The sequence below is a fragment of the Anomalospiza imberbis genome, chromosome 4, assembly GCF_031753505.1.
Source record: "Anomalospiza imberbis isolate Cuckoo-Finch-1a 21T00152 chromosome 4, ASM3175350v1, whole genome shotgun sequence".
NCBI lineage: Eukaryota > Metazoa > Chordata > Aves > Passeriformes > Viduidae > Anomalospiza > Anomalospiza imberbis.
This window is the reverse complement of record NC_089684.1, coordinates 42,802,757-42,822,064: the sequence shown is the minus strand read 5'-3', so window position 1 is coordinate 42,822,064 and position 19,308 is coordinate 42,802,757. Positions and strand designations below refer to the sequence as shown.

The following is a 19,308-nucleotide window of genomic DNA, read 5'->3' as shown; positions in this document are numbered from 1 at the left end:
AGCAGTTTGTGGTCTGGGGTGCTACAGCAGGAACACTAAATGTGTGATGAGCAATCACATGTAAATAGTTTGCCTATATTTTAACTCTGTTATTAGGGTCCTGTTGCTACTCTTAATTTTCTTATTCCATTGCTGTTTCTGGTAAATTGCTCTTATTTCAGCCTGTGATCTTTAGCTTTTTGTGCCTTCAATTCTCCTTTCCATTTCATCACAGGAGTAGCAGAGAGAAAGTGAGCAAGCAGCACACGGTCTGGGGCGTGTCAGTGGGAACATTAAATTGGGGAACACCGTTCTAAACCGTATCTCAGGACCTGGAAATGGAGTTGGTCTTCATAATGACTCTCAGTCATTTAAATGAAAGCGAAACACAGGAGATACTGTTTCTGAGAGAGGCCATAACAACTGAGAGTGGTACAACCACGCTGTTTCATGAGGACAATCAAATGGCAATTTCCTACATTTACAAGAACAGTCAGTATAGCAATTACAGAAGGTTTGGTGATAATGTGAACTTGGCTACCACCAGCAGCCAGACAGGCTTTCAGTCAGTTGTAGCGAGTGCATTTCTCTTCTTGCATATGTCTGCCCTGCACTGTAAAAAGAATAAATGCTTCCAGGATTTCTATATCCTGACAGCAGCCCAGGATGCTGCCCATTGACAGTGCCCTAAAAGCCCAAGTTGGAGTGAAGATCAGACCTTTGCTTTGCTAGACTTTGGATCTTCAATGGCACCACAGGAGGGATGCTCAGTTAGGTCAAGGATTATGAAACAGCCTTTCCCCTCCAGGACACACATTCAAGCCTTGCTGGATTTGCTAATGATCAACCACCCCGGCTTCACTACATTTGGAAGCATGTTTTTTGTTTCACAGTTGCTCTGTGCTGCCTTGCTGCTGGACTAGGTCACTGGGCTGCCTCTGAGTTGCCTGGACAGTCCTCCCACCATGAAGTTTAGTGCCCAGGGCTTGTTGTCCATCTCAGGAGGAATTTTCTGCTGACCTGGACTCAGCTCAGTGGAGGGGAAATGGATTTAGTGTTGAACAAGGTCCTAACTTCTTGAGGTGAAGGGTCTTTCACAGGGCAGTCTCTGCTCCCTTGCAAAGGACGAGTTATTCAAAACTGCCCCTTGTCCATCCAACAGACAGAAACAGTGAAATTACCCCAGAAGTATCTTTGGGAGTTTTTTAATATCACATTCGTGGATCTATTGCATGACTCTTTCGCTGCACTCACCTTGTCCATCACTGAGTGCATCCCTGCTTCATGTCAAGAGGCCAAGGATAAAATATCATTTAAACAGATTCAGCAGGATCCCAGAAGGGTCCTGGGCAACACACCAAACAGCCAAGAGATAATAAAACCAGTATTTCTTCAGGCCACTGCTGCCTTGGAGCACTTCTCTGGCATAAGTCAGAGCCAGTCACAGGCTGCCTGCTCCATTCCATACACCCAGGAGCAGGAGACGGAGGTGGCACATGCTCCAAAAGCCAGGTCTGAGCTGTGGTGACACAATGAACCCTAAGGCGGTAAAGCACCAAAACAGGCTGAAGAGAAGGTGGGGGAGACTGACACATGGCAGGGAAGGGATTCAGAAGACAGCCCTGAAAACAGGAAGCATGCCTTGACAAGCAGAGCAATGCTTTCACCCTGCAGGGATCAGCTCCCAGTCAGACGTTCTCTGCAAACTCTCTTCTGGACTTAGAGCTACAGAGTCTGTTAGGGAGAGCCCTAATCAATCCCCTGGTAACCCTGGGATAGAGGGGAAACTAGAACTTCTTTCAAAAAAAGAAACTAGAACACAATAAAGGCAGAAAGTACAGCTGTTCTGTGAGAAAAACAGCAGATTCACACAAACTCCAAGGTGTACCCATGGAGGAAAGAGAACCTTTCCATGTCTTCTGAAGCTGCCCTGGAAAGACAAAAATCTATTAATAATTAAATCTATGTTTGATGCAATTCAAGTAGGGAATTCACAAAGGAATTTGCTATTGAATAAGCAGTTCACTTTTGCATGGTGATAAACCTAGGCACAGCCCAGGTGGCCTTTGCCATGACTTGTTTTCATTACCTCGACAAAGCAGCCCCTCCGGTGCACAGCCGGGGAGAGGACACAGCCCAGCCGGCCACCTGGGAAGTGGCCAGTTCCCAACCCTTGTTTTCGTGGCTGAGAGTTGGCAAAAACCTGCCTGGACCAGGGCAGAGGGGTCAGGGGCTGCTCAGCCACTTGCATCCTGGTGCCCTGAGGTCAGGGTGGCTGCAGACGGCATAAGAAGCCGAAAACTCCAGCAGATGCCCAAAAGGGAGCTTCCAATTTTGTGTGTCCAGCAGCACCAAGAACTTCCCAGACTGAATTTCAGGCTTCCCAGCTCCTGCTGAGGCTGGTCAGAGCTGAGCAAAGGCACAGGGTCCAGGTGGGGTAGAGGGCAAAGTCCCCTAGAGCCCTGCCAGCAGGGTTACGAAAGCCATTGCAGGCCGGTAACAGGGACACTTGCACAACCAGCAGGGCCAGTGACGCAGACACGGCTGGCTTCTGGCCAGGGCTGGATGGCCACCAGGAGGTGGGAGCTGCCTGCAGTCCGACCTCCAGCAGCCCAACCAGCGTGCCTCCACTGAGCACACCCCCAGGGGAAAGTCCAGTCCTGGGCTTGGCTGCCAGCTCCATCATGACAGTCCCTTTCCAATTACAAATTTACTGTCTGGAAACTGATGACTGGCAGGTTTCTTTACTGAGGCATCAAGGTACCATGAAACCAGGGTAACAGAGTGTGAAAAATAAAAGTTGCATTTACTTCCAAAGATGAAAACTAGCATCATTTTACATGACAATTGCAGTGCCCAGCCACGGGTCCTTGGCGTCCCTATTTCAATACCACAGTTCATCACTTTGCTTTTCAACAGGAGCCCAGACAGTAACAATGAATGAAAAAATGATGTCAAGAAGACTGTCCTTACCTTAGCCTAAAATATGCCAAAGCAGTCATTGGAAAGGAGGATGGATCTTCAGCCCCTTGGAACACATGTCAGAGAGCAGCACTTGCAGATCACCTCTGAATGGGCACCAGTGACAATGAATGGTGCTACTGCACAGCCTCAGACCCACTCCCGCTGCCTCTCCATGCCTGTGTGCCAGGAACTGCATCACCGTCAGAAGCTCCACAGGGGCAGCAGCTCCACTGCTTTGGACTCTGGAAAGACTGTGCAAATCCCAGACTTTTCAATGGTGCTCACTCCACTGGCCTCCTGTTTGTCTCAGGGCTCTGAGCAGAGGCAGGTGAAGCATTCATGCATCACAAAGTGTTCCAGGTCTTTCCAGCAGGTCAGGAAATGGTAGCTCTGCCAGGCCTGACCTTTCTAAGGACCCCTGAAAATCATGTCACCATCCGATAGCTGCTCAAAAGTTACAACCACATCACAACATCCTAAATGGAAAATGTGTCCATTTCTGTCTCTCAAAACGCAGACTAATGGCTGAACGAAATGTTTGCTGAATATGCTAAATGGAAATGAATGATCCTCCCCTTTTTCAGGTACAGATGAGTATTGCATCCAAGTGGTTGCACTGGCTCCAAGGAGAGCTATTCACTGGCTCCCTTCAAAGTCACTAATACACATAGAAGGAAAATAAAATGGCTTTGCCCAAAAAAGGCATATAGCAGGTCCTTGGAGCATAAATAAGTATTAAAAACATCACAAAGTGTCAGAAAGTTGATTCAGAGAGGTACTGAGCAAGTCAAGACAAAGTCTGGCTGCCTCATGTAGAAGTCTTGGAAATTTTGATTCCACAGGCAGACACCTCTTAGAAGGACACCTATTTCTAAACACAAAGTACTCTATTCAATCATCCCCACTGTAGTGTATATTCATATCTGAGATGAAGTGACATGCATGTTTCTTTAACAAGATGTCAGAAGTGTCACTATCATTCCCTCTTCCTTAACTGCCTGGAACACTTTACCATCTACTAGCCAGTCTTGCTGCTGGGTAGCAAGACAGATACTGGGTTCAAGTGGCAGAGATCCATGTTGTGAAATGCTTTAGCGACTGAAATGCTAGACTGAAATGAGAGCTGAGGGCTTTGGAAAGCTATCTCGGCTATCTGTGGCAATGCCACCTGTTTTAAACACCTAAATATCTGCCCTACTTTACCTCAGGTGAAGTTTCAGGGCAACCTCCCTCAAACCTATCACGATACCTATGGTTTGCCACTAGTGCTGGCTCACAACTTCTTCCCAGGTGCCCAAAAGCAAACTGAGGCAGGGAGGGGAGATGCAGGCGAGCACTCCCAGCCTGCTGCCCAGGAAGGGAGGAAGCCTCACAGCAGGTTAATGGTGGGGAGGTGAAGGGCTCCTGGTGACATGACAGGGGCAAAGGGCATCCTGGGGGGCACAAGGCATCCCACAGGAAAGCATCCAGCACTCCAGGTGATGGCATTGCTCATGGGAGAAATCAGGTGTTGGGATGTGTGTGCACCAGGAAGTTCAAACCCACCATGCTCACGGCCATCTGTGCTGTGCGGAATCTCACTGCCACTGACTTTCTCCTGTTAATCCACTGTGACACTGCAGGATTGCTGTCCATCCCCCAGAGATGGCAGCTTCAGAGCATGCTTTTCCAAGCTGAAAATGTCGGCATTTAGAGCAGCAGGACCAAACGTTGCACAAATGCCTTCCTGACACAGGGATAACCAGCTGGGAGGGAGTGACTAAGGAGGTGGAAGGATCATTATCCTCAGATCATTACCAATTCCAGGGAAGGGGAGTTTGAGGAAATCATTGCTTTTAATAGATGCTGGAAAAACTTCACTCAAAGCCATATTTTTTAGTTAGTAACAACAGCTTGATGGTCCAGAGATGTTCACAGCATTGAAAAGGATTAACAACCTGGGCAGGATGTTTGAAACACCAGCATCTCCAGGGTAAGACCAGGTCAAAAAACCTAAGAAAAAAGCATTTCTCACAGCCTATGCACCCTTTCACCTGGACCCTTTTCCTCCATTTGCTCACTTCCCAGCTTGTGGAAAAATCAGTCAGATGCACATGGGATAGCTGAGATCAGTTCCTGAAGAAACTTCTTTTTACTAAGTCATGTGCACCTAAAATTAATCATACCTTTTGTGTATTTTCAGAAGGATTTTATTTTCCACAGAAGGCTAGTAGGGTTTCTGAATCACCCCCAAGGAATGCCAAGCAATCGCTGATTCATATTTTGGAGCTAAATCACCACTCTTCCCAATCCTGAGAACAGGGCGGTGTGTGTGGAAAGCAGCTTTACCAGGGACTTCTTTTTCTTTTACAAATGCCTTTTTTATTGTCATGCAAGCTTGGGCACACTAATTGGCTAAGGAAAGCCAACACTCAAAAGAGCAGAGAAAAACACTTGCAGTACAGCAGGAAGCAGGAAACGTTCTGTCCTTCCTCCTTGGAGATCACATGAAGAGGTGGTTTGGCCGAATCCCAACTGCTTGAGTCACCAGAAAAAAAAATTAATAACAAACATATTGCACAGCCATTCATTAGTTACTTAAGGACTGCTAAGCTCGCTAGGTGGTGAGCAGCTCCAAGAAATCTGCTGGAACAGGAGGTGAGGAGGATGAGCAGCCAGCTCTGGGGAAAATACAATGTTTTTTTCCATGGGGCAGGAAGGCAGAACAAAGAGCCATCAGGATAAGATACACCTGAATGCCAGCAAATGCCTGACAGGAGCTGAGGACTTGGAGCTCAGAGCTGGGCCCAGCTGCCTCATCCCTGAGCAGGACACAAAGCCAGCAGCTTCCCTGTCTCCAAGTCTCTAATCTGTCAGCAGCAAAACCCAGGCTACCTATCCCCTTGGCCACTACTGTCAGGGATTTTCTTTGCCAAATCCTGACAGAAATGGCAGGGCCATTGGGACAGTTCATGGATTCCTTGGATCACCAACCACTCTTGCCTTCCAGATGTATCTAGTCTTCTGAAAAGGGAAGAAAAAAACTGATTACAGAGGTTCATGCATGTCCCAGATTGAGAAGCAATATGCATTCTATTTCCATCTGTGTAGCAGCTGTCTTCTGTTAAGTAAGCAGTTTTCCTTATCTCTTTCACAACCAATCCTCTCAGGGGAGACATCTGCTGATAAGGGGCCATTGAATGTCACTGTGTGACTGATAAGAGCTATAACATCCCATTGGGAGATGCTCCGCCCAGAGGGAGCAGCCAAGCATTCCTAACTGGATATAATCTGGGTTTGGGGACATCAGAGTCAGCCTTTCCACAGGTTTCCAAGAGGAACAGCAGGGGTTTTCCACTGGACTTTCAGAGGAAGACTACACCCTTCTACAGGATCACTGCTCCGACAGAACCACATCTGCCACTCCAGGAGGACTGCAGAAATTCCAATTTGGAGTGCTACCAACATGCTGGCCAAAGGGGTGTCAGGTTGTATTCTGACTCTGTCTGTGGTTTTTCCTTTGTATTATTGCATGTATTTTGTTTCTTTTCCCTTTTCCTAATAAATTGTGTTTCTGACTGGGAGTCTCTCACTGGTTTTGCTTTCAAGCCAGAACAATGCACAACAAGCATAGAAATAAACTCTTAGTCACAGGTTTGCCCTTCAGATAAGGCTGCCCAGACTTGAGAAAAGACAAGCCCAGTCAGGTGCAGAGTCCTGCAAGGAACCAGGGCTCCTACTCTTGCATGGCAGTCAAGCCTCTGTCTCTTTGTGTATTTAAAGTGGAAAGGATATAAATCAGAGCTGAGAGATCTTCAAGGAATGTTCCAAATGCTTGAAAGCAGAGAAATCCAGGCTCCAGCCTTTTCCCTCCCAGGCTCTCCAGCTGCTTCTCCCCCATGCTCCCTGCATTCTCTGCTGAGGCCAGGCTACTTCACTTTACAGAAAACAAAACTGGAAAAGTTAGTGGGCTGATGATTACCTACCTGTTGTTTAATTATCTTTCTTGGGGTTTTTAGTTTGTTTGAAATAATTTACATGAGAGCATTTTGCTTAGGGAGGGCTAGATGAGCCTACACACAGCCAGGTGTAAGTTTAAGCTCCAAGATCTAGGACCCACCTTTGAAAATACAGCTGCTTTATAGATGTGTTTTTGAAGAGAAAAACAGCATTGAGAGAAAAACATCATCAGCAGAGGGCTTGTGAGACTATCACAATCTATGCTTTGACAATCAAAAAGGAAATGAATAACAAAGACAAACAGATAAGATCACAGATGAGAATAACAGAATTAGCACAAGCCTCCAGGGATGAAACTGGGATGCAATCAGTCAGAGCCAAGAGGGTTCAAAGCATCAAAATGGTACAAGGGATCAAACCTAGCTCTAGAAATAAGACAGAAAAGTCTGAACAAGGAAGCAAATCAAGTAGAGGATGGGTAGAAAGAAAAGCTAACTCCATGATCCCAGAAGACTCTAGATATTCTCCCAAGTTGTCTCTGAACCCCTAACAAGTAGCCTTCTAAAATCCAGGCAAGAACAGTGGTACCATGTGATGAAAGAAAGACAAACAATGCACCTGCCTTCAGAGGGGAAGGAAGGTTCCTTGCACTATGAAAATTTGTGAAGAACGACCTGACAATGACAAATGTGGCTGGAATGGAGAGTAACACAAAGAAAGACAAGCAAATTTGTGGTGGGCTGTATGCAGGAGACAGTGGTGGAGAGCTGGGGCAAGGAGAGGCTTGAGGAGACAGCAATAAGAAAAGATTTACAAGACATAATGTGAAAGAAGCATGGGGGTTTTTTTATAGGGGAAAAATAAAGACCAGGCCCATGAAAAGCAGTCTGCAAGATTAAAATACTGCTAGAACAATGACAGGGATCAACCAGTATTGCCCAAGTCAAGATGCACTTCCTGCAATTGGGGAAAGGAGGATCAGCTGTTATGCTTAGGAAAGAAAAGCACCTATAAAGTCAGAGATCTTACAACATGCCAGTGGAAAAGACGAGTCCCATCTTTCTGATGGCACCTTGCATTCGCTTCCAGCCCTGGAGGCAAATTTAGTCCCTGGACAGGTCAGAACTCCCTTTCCCCTGCACCCAAAGGCATGCCTACATATGTGCCCAAAACTAACAAGAGTTTTCTGGGAGCTCAGCGAGGTTGTGAAATCCCCTTCACTTGCAGCTTAGGACAAGGTCACATGTCACCCACAGAGGCAGCTTACAGGTAATTCCTCCTGCCAGCACAAAGAACAGAGGTAAGATCCTCTCCAAAACCTGACTTCTGCTTGGCAGTGGAGCCCAGCCTGTGATGCTGCTGAACTGAGACAACTCTTCTGAGGTTGCTCTGGAACGGTCTTTTTTAATGCTTGCACAAATATTTTGAGGATCCCCATTCATTCATATTGATCAGTTCCTGAACCATCTGACAGTTGCAGAGGTGGGTTGTTGGCTCCATCTGGTTAATGTGGCAGGACTAGAAGCATCCTTAGCCTCCCCAGTGCCCCTTTTTCTGGGTATCCCCCATCCTCTTGTACGGTTGGTGCAGTGGGCTGCTGGGCCTTGGGAGCCCACCAAGAGAAGAATGCCCCAGCAGCCAAACAAAACCTTCCATTCTGATGATCCTCGAGGTCTTTTTCCCACCTAAATGATTCTACTATTCTCTCTTGTCTCTGGAGGATGGCTATAACCACCCTAAGCCCAGCAGGCAGCAAGATGGAGAAAAAAAACCTTGACAGCAGGCACTGGAACACCAAAACACAGGGAACACAAGGATCAGCTGCTGTGCCCTAATGCCATCTTCCTGGCAAGAGAAAGCCCGAGAAAAAGAGGGATGAGCCAGGGGTGCTTAAGCAGACCCAGGTCTAATGCCATGCTGCCAGCTTGTCCTAGTTCCTGCAGCAGCATCCCTCACAGAAGGCATCTGCCACCCCCAGGCCCTCTTGGTAGTTTATCAAACACATAAAGAATCAAGTATTTCTGGGGATTAAAAAAAAAAAAAAAAGGAAAAAAAAAAGTCACATTTTCAGAAGGAAGCCTGTTCAGACTAGCTGCGGGCACTGCCCTAATTTCAGCACAGGAATTTTGGGCTGCTCTTGGCCTGACACAGGGCGCTGGAGCAAAGAGGACACGGGAAGCAGAGGGGAACAAGAAACAAGAGCACCCAGGAGAGGTGCCCCCAGCTCCCTATCCCCCTTATCGGGGCTTGCTCCCCTATTTTCCCCCTGTGAAAAATGCATATTATATGCCCCTATGCAGATAGTTACTATATGTATTATTTTATATTGATTAGAAGTGCTGTATCAACATTTTAATAGTATGGTAAATGTAGTTTTGTAGTTAAAATGAAGCTTTAGTAGTTAAAATAGAAACTATGTATGTGAGGGTTTTTTAAAGGAATGAGATACTCGCTTCGAGATAACAGTCACAGAACACCTAAATCTTCCAGAGAAAGGGAATTTATGGTTTTCTTATCAGAAGCAGCTAATTTCTTCAGGCCTTGCTCAGACTCGAAGACGCCGGGGGAATTAAAGGAAGCAGTTGACATACAACAGAGAGAGTTTCTTGTTTTAAATAGAATGTATGCATAACCATGAAGTATATATATGAATGAATATGCAGCAGTGCATGGTTTTAAGGGTTATTCCTTTGTTCACAAGGCATGCTTGTCGGGGCTTAAGTGCCCGAGAGCATCCGGACGTCCGTAATTCTTTGCTTTTTATTGTCTTGTAATTGTCCTAACTCTAAATTTTTATTACTCTAATCGTATTACTATTTTTATAACCATTTTATTATTATTATACTTTTAAAATTTCTAAAAACAAGTGACTGGCGTTTTTCACAGCCCCAACCCAGCGCCTCGCAGGCTCCCACAGGAGCCCAGGCACGCGCGGGATGCTGCGCTCGGGGAGTGTCCCGCTCTCCACGCCGTCCTGGGGACGTGGCGGGCGCGGGGAGGGGGATGCCCGTGGCATCACGGTGCCTCTCCCTAGCGCTGCAGAAACCCGCAGCGGCGGCTCTCGGGCTCCCGCGTGTGCCGAGCCCCGCCGCTCCCGGCCGGGCGGGGCGGCCGCTGCGCCGTGACGCGCGTGGAGCAGAGGGCGCCCCTTGCTGCCATCACCGCCGGGAAACCTCCTCCGGGCCACACCACTCCGCGGCGGGTAGGGGAGGCGGGAGCGGCCACGGGGCGCCTTCTTCCCATCGCAGCGTCCTCCGCCAGCGGCAGCGGCAGCCGCGGGAGGGGTCACGGAAAGCGAGCTCGCTGGTCTTGGCGGGCGGGCTCGGTGTGCGTGCGGCGGTGCTGGGAGGATTTGTTCGTGCCTCGTCACTCCCCTTCTCGAGTGAGGGTGGTAGTGCCCGCTGTGCGCGCCGCGCGGGGCGCCGCCGCCTCTATAAGTGCGGCCGCGGGGCGGGCACGCGAGCAGCCGCGCCGCCGATCCCTGCTGGTGCCGCCCGATCCCTGCCGGTGCCGCTTCGTCCCGTCCCGCCGGGAGCATGTACCAGAGCTCCGCGCGCTGCCTCTGCTCGGCCCTTCCCGCCCTCTGCTGCGCTCCCGCCGCCGCCTCGGCCTCCCGCCTGCCGCTGCCGCGGCCCCGCTCCCACCCGCCGCCGGCCGCCCTCGCCGCCCCGCGGGCAGCAGCGGGCGGCCCGCCCGCCCCGGGGACGCCGCCCCGCGCAGGTGAGTACTGGCGAGGAGGGCGCCTAGCCGCTCCGGGAACCGCGCGGGGTCACAGCCGGGCGGCCGGCGCCGGGCGGCTGCTGTCGGAGCGGGATCTGGGCTGTCCTGCCCACGTCAGCGTGTTCCTTGTCCCCTCGCCAGCCGCCTCTCCGGGACTGGACCGGCCCTTGGGCTCTAAGGCAGCGGCCGTGGCGTTCGCCCACCCGCTGCGAGAGGGCGACATCCCGCAGCATCGTGGCAGGCGCTGCCGGACAGCCCGCCGGAGCTTCAGGCGTTTCTGGCTCCGTGTCCTCCATGTGAGGGATGGGGCACCCTCTGCGCCCACACTTGGGCTGGGTGCTTGGAGTAAACCCAGGTATCGGTGGGCTGACCTGTCTGGTGAGACAGAGCGTCAGTGTCCACATGCCGCTGTCGGGAACCTGCTCTCGGATAGCCGAGCTGCCCTCTTTAGCGCTGCACTTCGTGTAGGGTGAGCTTGACTCACAGTGGGGTCTTTTCCACTCAAGACAATGCGTGGGAACAGCCCAGGTTATCCTCTGGCTGGCAGCAGCAGCCATCAGGTCCCTATATGCCTGTACTGTTAAATAATAACACCCCGTTCTTCGTTCCCCACACGAGACTTGGAAAGCGCCCAGGTGCCCTCGTGTGCCTGTGCGGACACCACCTTGGTGTGATGCGCCCACCGCATCCCCGTGGTCGGATCCAGCCTTGAGCCACTTCTGCTGACTCTGGCTGTGGCTCAGAGTGCCTGCCCGGAACCACTGCTGCTGGAACCTGGGGCAGCAGGGCAGCAGCCACCATGCTCCAGACTGCTGCTGTGCCCAACTTTTTATCATTGAATGGTTTGGGTTGGAGGAGATCTTAAAGGTCATCTGGTTCCAGCCCTCCCTCAATGGGCAGGGACACCTCTCACTAGACCAGGTCACTTAAAGCCCTGTCCAAGCTGGGCTCGGACACTTCCAGTGACAGAAACGGCTACAGCTTCTCTGGGCAATATGTTTGAGGCTGTATTACATATCTGGCATGCAGGAAGATCCACTTTGGCCTACTGCCTTCAGCTGGGGTTGGGTTAAAGTGAGTTCGTTCCCTGTTGCTGCTGTTACAGGAGTGTAAAAGCCAGGCTGTGGCAGGGTGCTTCCGTTCCTCCTGCTGAAGCTAGGCCAGGATGCCATATGGCAGGATTGAAGTTTCATGGCACTACAGGGGAAGAGGAGCACATGCATCTGAGAGCTGGCAGAACCAAGCTCATGATTAATAAAGCACTCATGAAGATAAAGGTTTCCAGAGCTTGTGCCAAGTACTGGTTCTCTGTATTACTGGAGGCAGGATTTGAGGTTCCCTCTTCTTTCTGGTGTTGCCTGTTGAGAACAGGCAGCTTCTGCCTTGCTCCCAGATGAGGTTGTACATGTATATGATACCTTGGTAGCTTAGATTTTGTCACATGGGGGTGTGGTGCCTGTCAAGTTGTTCCTAGAAATGGGGTTCCAAGGAGGGTGTTTCTAGCTGCTGCCAGCCTCTGGGGCTGTGGAGGCTGATGCAACTCCAGAGTGCAGGTGTGTGGAGTCATTCACCTGGCAGGGAAAGCCTTGTGGTAAACAGGGTAGGGCTTCTGGCTGAAAGTGGTGCTGCGAGGTATGACCTGAAAGGAAAGGAAATGAGAATGTTGTTCACCTTACCCAAAAGGTCAGGGCCCAATACCCTTCTGCAGCCCTCATCTCTGAAGCAAAGTCCTTAAAGTCTTGTCTCTGATGGCTTGTTGCCTGAGATCCTAGAAGTTCATCTCTTCTGTGCTGGATGATGCAAGAAACCTTCCAACTTTATACCCTGTTCTCACATTTAATTCACAGTTTGAATTCTTCCCTTGCCTTTACTATGCTGAAGTACCACCCTTGCTGAGGGGAAGGAACTTTTTGATTTGGAGCACCTTGAATAGTAATTGCTGAGTTGGTATTCCCTGTTACATAACACCAAGAGAATCACTTTCATGTTTGCTCTCCACATGCTACAGTGCAAGCTCAGAAGTCTGCTTGTGCCTCTGCCCCCACCAGCACCACAGCGTCAAAGCTCTGGCAGCACACATTATCCCAGCAAGTTACAGGTCACTTAACTTGCACTGTAAGATTTCAGGGTGCTGACATTGTACTTGTATTGTACAGCTGGACTGCTGTGGACATGGTTCAGCATTGCAGAAATAACAAAATGGATTCTGCATTTGGAGTTTTCACGTTCAGGTTGTTGGTCTGGCCCCTGTTGTGCAGAACACCTCAGTCTGTGTTACCATGATTTCAGCACTTTGGGTACAAAGAACTTGTGCAGACAAGCAGTCATCTTAAGCTGGAATCTTCTCAAGGAGCCCCCTCCTTCAGCCAAGAACTTTCAAGCCACCTATACCAGGACTGAAAGTGCTTAATTTACAGTCCAGACCCACTCTCACACAATCATCTCTGGGTCCTCAAAAGAAGACTGAAGCTCTTTTTCCTTCCTGAGACAAGACTGACTTTAAAAGCTGTCAGCTCAGTTCTGGGCCATAGTACAGGTTAGTCTATGCTTTACCCATAAAGAGCTGGATACTCTATGATCCCAAGGATGATGAGATTTAGACAATACTCTGGATTTGCTTGCAGCTTGGCAGGTGGAGGCTGAGCTTAGCCTTGATCCTGCTGCAACAGCTGTCAGCTGCTCAGGGCTTTGCCAGCAGACCTTTGACTCCAGCTGTGTTACACCTACCTTGTCCCTTTCAACATCGTCCCTCTGACTCAGGTCAAGCCACAGGCAGCCTAAGAGCTTGCTAATGGCTTCTTGGAGGGTTATTATTTCCCAGTGTTCCTTTGGAGAGCCCCACATGCTCATCCATGGCATGGCAGGGGCTGTACTTGGCTGCTGGCAGCAACCCTGATGCAGCAGAAAACACTGTGCTTATCTCCAGTTGCAGCACTTAGCCATGGGTTGTACCTGTCCTAAAAATAGGTGAGTGGCTCCCTGTGGAGTATCTATTAAAAGCTCTGCTGATTTCTTTGGGTTTCTACATGGCTGCCTGGCAGCCCTGGTTGTGTGTAAACTGTACCCTTCTGTATCCAGCACAGAGCGTGCTTTCATTCCTGCTCCCACTCCCCTCACAGCTGTGTCAGGGTCCTGCTTAGGGATTTTGTGTTTTCCCTCACTATTAAATGCCACTTCTTCTACTTCAGCAGTACTTGGCTTCTTGAGAAGAATTGTAAGACTGCAGAAACTGAAACACTACGCATAGCTTCCCTGGTAAGAAGTGTGTGTGAGCTCAAGATCACATCTCAGTTTGAGGAACTCCTATTACTTTAACTAAAAGTAAGGAGATGAGGAGAAACATCCTATATTTAATCTAAATTTCCATTTCACAGCTTTCTTGGAACTGTTCCACAGGCTTACACACGCACATTAAAGCAAGTACTTTTTAGTATATTTTAAAAGTACCAATTTTCCTGAATACAAGGACGTGAGGCTTATACTGGAGAGTCTTTCTTTTCTTCCCGAGTATGTTTATTGAGGGTGTCCATCTTACTGCCTGCCCCTCTAGCCTGTCATTATTGTATGTCTGTCACCAGCTCTTAAAATTGTTAGTGCAGTATTTCATCTGAGTATGCAACCAAATCTGCCTCAAGATGTGAGCACAAGATGACCATTTCATCCTCTTCCTTTTTTAAGTAACTCAAATGTACGAATAAACCTACTTGAAAACCACCGTGGGCCAACAGCAGTGCAACGCTGAAGTTCTTTTGCTTAAGATTCCCTTTGCAAGCGGCATTCAGAGTAAATAAGTTGAGACAACAACAAAACTCTGTCAGGGTTGCCTCTTATGCAAGTTGCTGTGGTGCAAGCACTGCCCTTCCTGCCTATGTTTGAAGGAGCAAAGCCCTCCCTCCCTGAGATTGGGTTGGAGAGCTCTCGCACACACGGTGTAGAAATACCACAAAATGTGCATAAGCCAAAGGGCAAAACAGAGCAGGGGCACGCGTGCATCCTCGTTCCGTGGCAGCTGTAAGCCCGTGTGGGATGAGGGGACCTCCCTGTAGGAGACAGAGGGCTGGGTGAGGGCCAGCTGCATTAGCAGCGAGAGCTGGAGACAGCAGCCTGTGGGCAGGTCGTGTGGGTAAGATGGCCAAAGGAACAGGAGGTGGCTGGGGCCCAGGGAGGACTGCTGGGAGTGCTGGAAACTGCTGGGCTGGTGGGGCACAGCACAAAAGAGTGAGGAGATAAAGGGAGAAAGGAGGGTGGGGGGAATGAACATAGGATGTGGAGCTGGGAGACACCGCCTTCTGACTCCACATCCTGAGGTCTAAGCCAGCAGAAGCATCTGGCTGCTTCACGCTCATGACAACATCACTGCTTTGGGGATAAATGGCACTGATCAGAGATTCCTATTAAATACTAACCTGAGAGTTAGTCAGGTTAACTGGAGTCTGCAGCCTGGAGGCATCCCAGATGGACTCAGGGTGCCAGGCCATACAGAGTACCGTCTCCAGCAGAAGCAAATGCTACACATGGAATAAGGAGCAGGCAGCATTTGTCCACCTGCTGGGCTCTCTCCTCTGTGAACAGGGAAAAAGTATGCTCTATTGTTTTTTCTACAATATATGCAGAGTTAATCTTAGCCCTGCTAATTGTGGTTGAAAGACTTCTTTGATGCCTTAGAAGACAGCAGCATGTCTTAAACCAGGCTGTTTGCAGGCTGCAGCCCCTGGTGACAGGCAGAACATGAGACTGCACAGGACTAACACCATCTCTGCATCATTACTTTGTCTCAGACTCAGGAACAGGCTCCTGCACAAACCACCAATAGCTGGCACTGCAACAAGGTACCCAGGTGAGGAGGAGAGTTGTGGGGGACCATCTCTAACACACTTTTCCCTTTGCAGCGTGTTCCATGGGAAACAGCACCAGCCGGCTCTACAGCGTGCTCGCCAAGACGCTGAGCAGTGGTCCTGTAGCCCAGCACCAGGACTGCCTGGAGCAGCTGGACTCAGCACAGCTGGATCCTATAGACCCCAAGGATTTGCTGGAGGAATGTCAGATTGTTCTGCAGAAGCGGCCACCCCGGTTTCAGAGGAACTTTGTGAACCTGAAGAAAAATACTGCCAGTAACCACCGCCCCATCCGGGTCATGCAGTGGAACATCCTCGCCCAAGGTAGGAGAGGCTTGTGAGCTCAAGGTATAAGCTTGAGATCAAACACAGCGATGAAAACCCTGGCAGAGCAGAGGGAGAGGAGTGAGATACAACTGAGGGCCAGGGGGAGTATTTTGAGCACTTGAAATAGTGGCTCTCCTTCTGTCCCATAGGAAATGAAAAAAAGGGTCTCTCCTTGCAACCCTGATGCCAAAGGTAGCCCTGAATCCCTGTCTTAACTGAACATAGCATATTCTAAAAGCTGTGATCCATCAGTTTTAGATGGTTGTTAACCCCAGAGAAAACTTACCCTTTTCCTAAGTTTTATTTGTAAATTTTCTCTTCGGTTTCTGATTACCTTATTGTTGAAGTATCCATAAGTTCAGATCTGCTACGGGAATTCTTAATGCTTAAAAATAATTTTAACTGCTAGTTTTGAATCGAGGATGTAAGTTGATGAGTGCAGCAGCCTCATCTTAAAATCTTTTGGAGTGGGAAATTTCCCTCATAGGGACTGCCTTAACCTTCTGCAGTTAAGTCAGTTTTAATCCACTTAATTTTATTTTGGCTTAAGCTGCAGCAGCCACATGTGGAAGTACTTGCCCATGTGTAGTGAGCAGAGGGGAAGAAAGTCTTAATATATCTTTTATCTGTAAAAGGAACTTAATTTTTTTGGAGTGACTCCAGTGACTTGAGAAGGGGTTCTCACACCTGCTGGAAAATCTAGTACCCTTTAAGTCACCACATGTAAACTGATAAAACCTGGAGGATGACAGGCTGTTTCAGCTATTGGTAACTTCTGGGTTTTTTGTTTACCCTCCCTGCTAATTCCAGCTCTCGGGGAAGGCAAAGACAACTTTGTTCAGTGCCCCATGGAAGCTCTGAAATGGGAGGAGAGAAAGTGCCTCATCCTGGAGGAAATCCTTGCATACAAGCCTGACATCTTGTGCCTTCAGGAAGTCGACCACTACTTCGACACCTTCGAGCCACTCCTCAGCCGCCTGGGCTACCAGTGCACTTTCTTCCCGAAGCCGTGGTCACCTTGCCTGGATGTGGAGCACAACAACGGGCCGGATGGCTGCGCCTTGTTCTTCCTCAAGGAGCGCTTTGAGCTTGTCAGCAGTGCCAACATCCGGCTGACCGCCATGAAGCTGAAGACCAACCAGGTGGCCATCGCGCAGACGCTGAAGTGCCACGAAACCGGCAGGCTCTTCTGCATCGCCGTCACCCACCTGAAAGCCCGCACGGGCTGGGAGAGGTTCCGCTCTGCTCAGGGCTGCGACCTCCTCCAGAACCTGAAGAACATCACCCAAGGAGCAAAGATCCCCCTGATCGTTTGCGGAGACTTCAATGCGGAGCCAACCGAGGAGGTCTACAGGGAGTTTTCAAACTCCAGCCTCAATTTAAACAGTGCATACAAGCTGCTGAGCCCCGATGGACAGTCGGAGCCCCCCTACACCACCTGGAAGATCCGGCCCTCTGGAGAGTGCCGGCACACACTGGATTATATCTGGTATTCCCAGCACGCCTTGAATGTGAACTCAGCCCTGGGCTTGCTGACTGAAGAGCAAATTGGGCCCAACAGGCTGCCCTCATTCAATTACCCTTCCGATCACCTGTCCCTTGTGTGTGACTTTAGTTTTAATCAGGACCCTGACAGGCTGCTGTAATGTCTTGGAGTGCCACCTGGTATTACAGTGTTTGAGCTCACCGGTCTTCTAGAGAAAACCTTTGAAGCTAGATGCTGTTGAAAGATGAGGAAATACTGTTGACTAACCATTATTTCAGGCACTTGTTTGGAGTTACACTTGCTGTTCAGCCCTCATTAATGTGCAGCCTTCAAGGGAGGAAGAAGGAAGCTGGTGTTCTCGTCATGCTCTTCCTGCTGCGTCAGGGCTTGAAAACTACAAGGCAAATGACTTTATTCTTTTCACTAAGCCCACTGTTTTAAGGATTTAATCCTCTAATGAATGTGGAGGTCTTAGTATTTAAATCAAAACACTTGTGTTTGTAAAACATCTTGCCCTGACAGCATGCTGATTTTATTTATTTCATGTTAAGCTTCTGCAAGTACCAAAGGGAGTGAGGTTCGACTACCCAGTGAGATTATCTTAAATCTTTTTCTGTTGTAATATGAAGGAAGTTCAATGCAGTTCAGACAAAAAGCTAAGCTCATAATAGTGTGGCCTTGTCATTTTTCCATGACTTGAGATGACAAATTTGTTAGTAGTGTGAGGAAGGACCCCTCCAGTAAGAGCAGGTGAGGAAGGAGAGGCTGGCGAGGAAGGAGAGGCTGGCTATGACCTCGAGTAATACCATCACTTTTCCAGAACAATGTGCATGTATCTGTCACACACATACAGCCTGCAGGCTGTACAGTGACTGTTCCTTCATCTCTTCTGTGCTTCCCTCTGGAAGACACAGCTAACTGGGGACTATTTCTTCCCCTGCTTTGAGTATTACTTTTCCAAATTGTTTAAATTTGTAGTCTTGTCAATCTTGCTGTTTCAGTAAAGGGCCAGTCTTAATATTGAAAGATTTTCTTTTATTTATCTTCAGAATCTAAAGCGACACTGGAACCTGTTATAAGATAAAATTTATTTATTTATTGAGAGAATAAATAAATCTGATTGGAAATCATAGAGTGACAGTGTTCAGGAGCCTCTTCCTGTGACCCAAGGAAACTGGCAAAGCATCTGGGCTATAACAGAGGTGTGTTAGTATAGTGTGTTAATACAGTAACTCCTGTGGTTGCTCACTGGTGACAGAGGAATTGCATATATGGGTTGCAAACATGCCATTATGCCATAAAATGGCATAGGAAGAGAGGGGGGAAGAGGGACAACAGTTGGAGTTGTGCTGACATTGAGATAGTTGAGGAAGATATGGCATGACAAATAAAGCAGTATTTCCATGTGAAGTAGGGTGCATAGTAACTCTTAAATGTTCCAGGTGTTTATTAATAAAACTCTTTGGAAAAAAGTAATAGTTCAGCTGCTGTCTTTCTCACTCCGCTGTCCCGAGTTCCTGTTCCAAGGAGGTGACCTGTCTCAACTAGTTTGAGCTTCAAGTTGGTGCTGATGCTTCCCCTTCCAGACCTCTTTTCCCCCACCTCTAACCCTAATCTCAGAATGCCATGGCTGCTTTGCCTTCACTGCACACACTCTTTCTCCAGCTTGGAATGTCCAAATTTCACAAGTCTGAAGGGAAGGGAGTTATGCTTAGCTGTTGAGCTGCTCACTCTTCTAGTTAGAGAGGAAACCTACACTGTATTACTGTAAATATTTGCCTTTCCAACAGCTGTGTGCAGCTACAAACCTGCAAAGCGAGGTGTAAGAATTCCTCCCTGAGGGCTGCTAAATGTGCAAGGGAAGGCTGGCCCCTTACAAGACGCAGCTGTATCTGCTACTTTCTTCTAAAACCTCATGTGAAGAGAAGTGCCACAGGTGTGAGCTTTACACAGCCCATAAATTACTACACTTGCATTGCTGAGAAGGGAAATACAGAGTCTGGTGACTGGAAGTCCCAAATTCCCCCACAAACACGCTTATCAGGCAAACAAATGAAG

The 19,308-nt window shown here is 48.8% G+C and overlaps 1 protein-coding gene across 1 annotated transcript; it reads left to right on the top strand.

Annotated features, from left to right (window-relative positions):
• Positions 1 to 10,394: 10,394 nt before the first annotated feature.
• NOCT (nocturnin) lies at positions 10,395 to 18,726 on the top strand. Its single transcript, XM_068188068.1, has 3 exons — positions 10,395 to 10,602; positions 15,492 to 15,761; positions 16,575 to 18,726. The coding sequence occupies exons 1-3, from the start codon at positions 10,419 to 10,421 to the stop codon at positions 17,408 to 17,410; spliced, it is 1,290 nt and encodes a 429-aa protein (XP_068044169.1). The 5' UTR covers positions 10,395 to 10,418; the 3' UTR covers positions 17,411 to 18,726.
• The last annotated feature ends 582 nt before the right edge of the window (positions 18,727 to 19,308 follow it).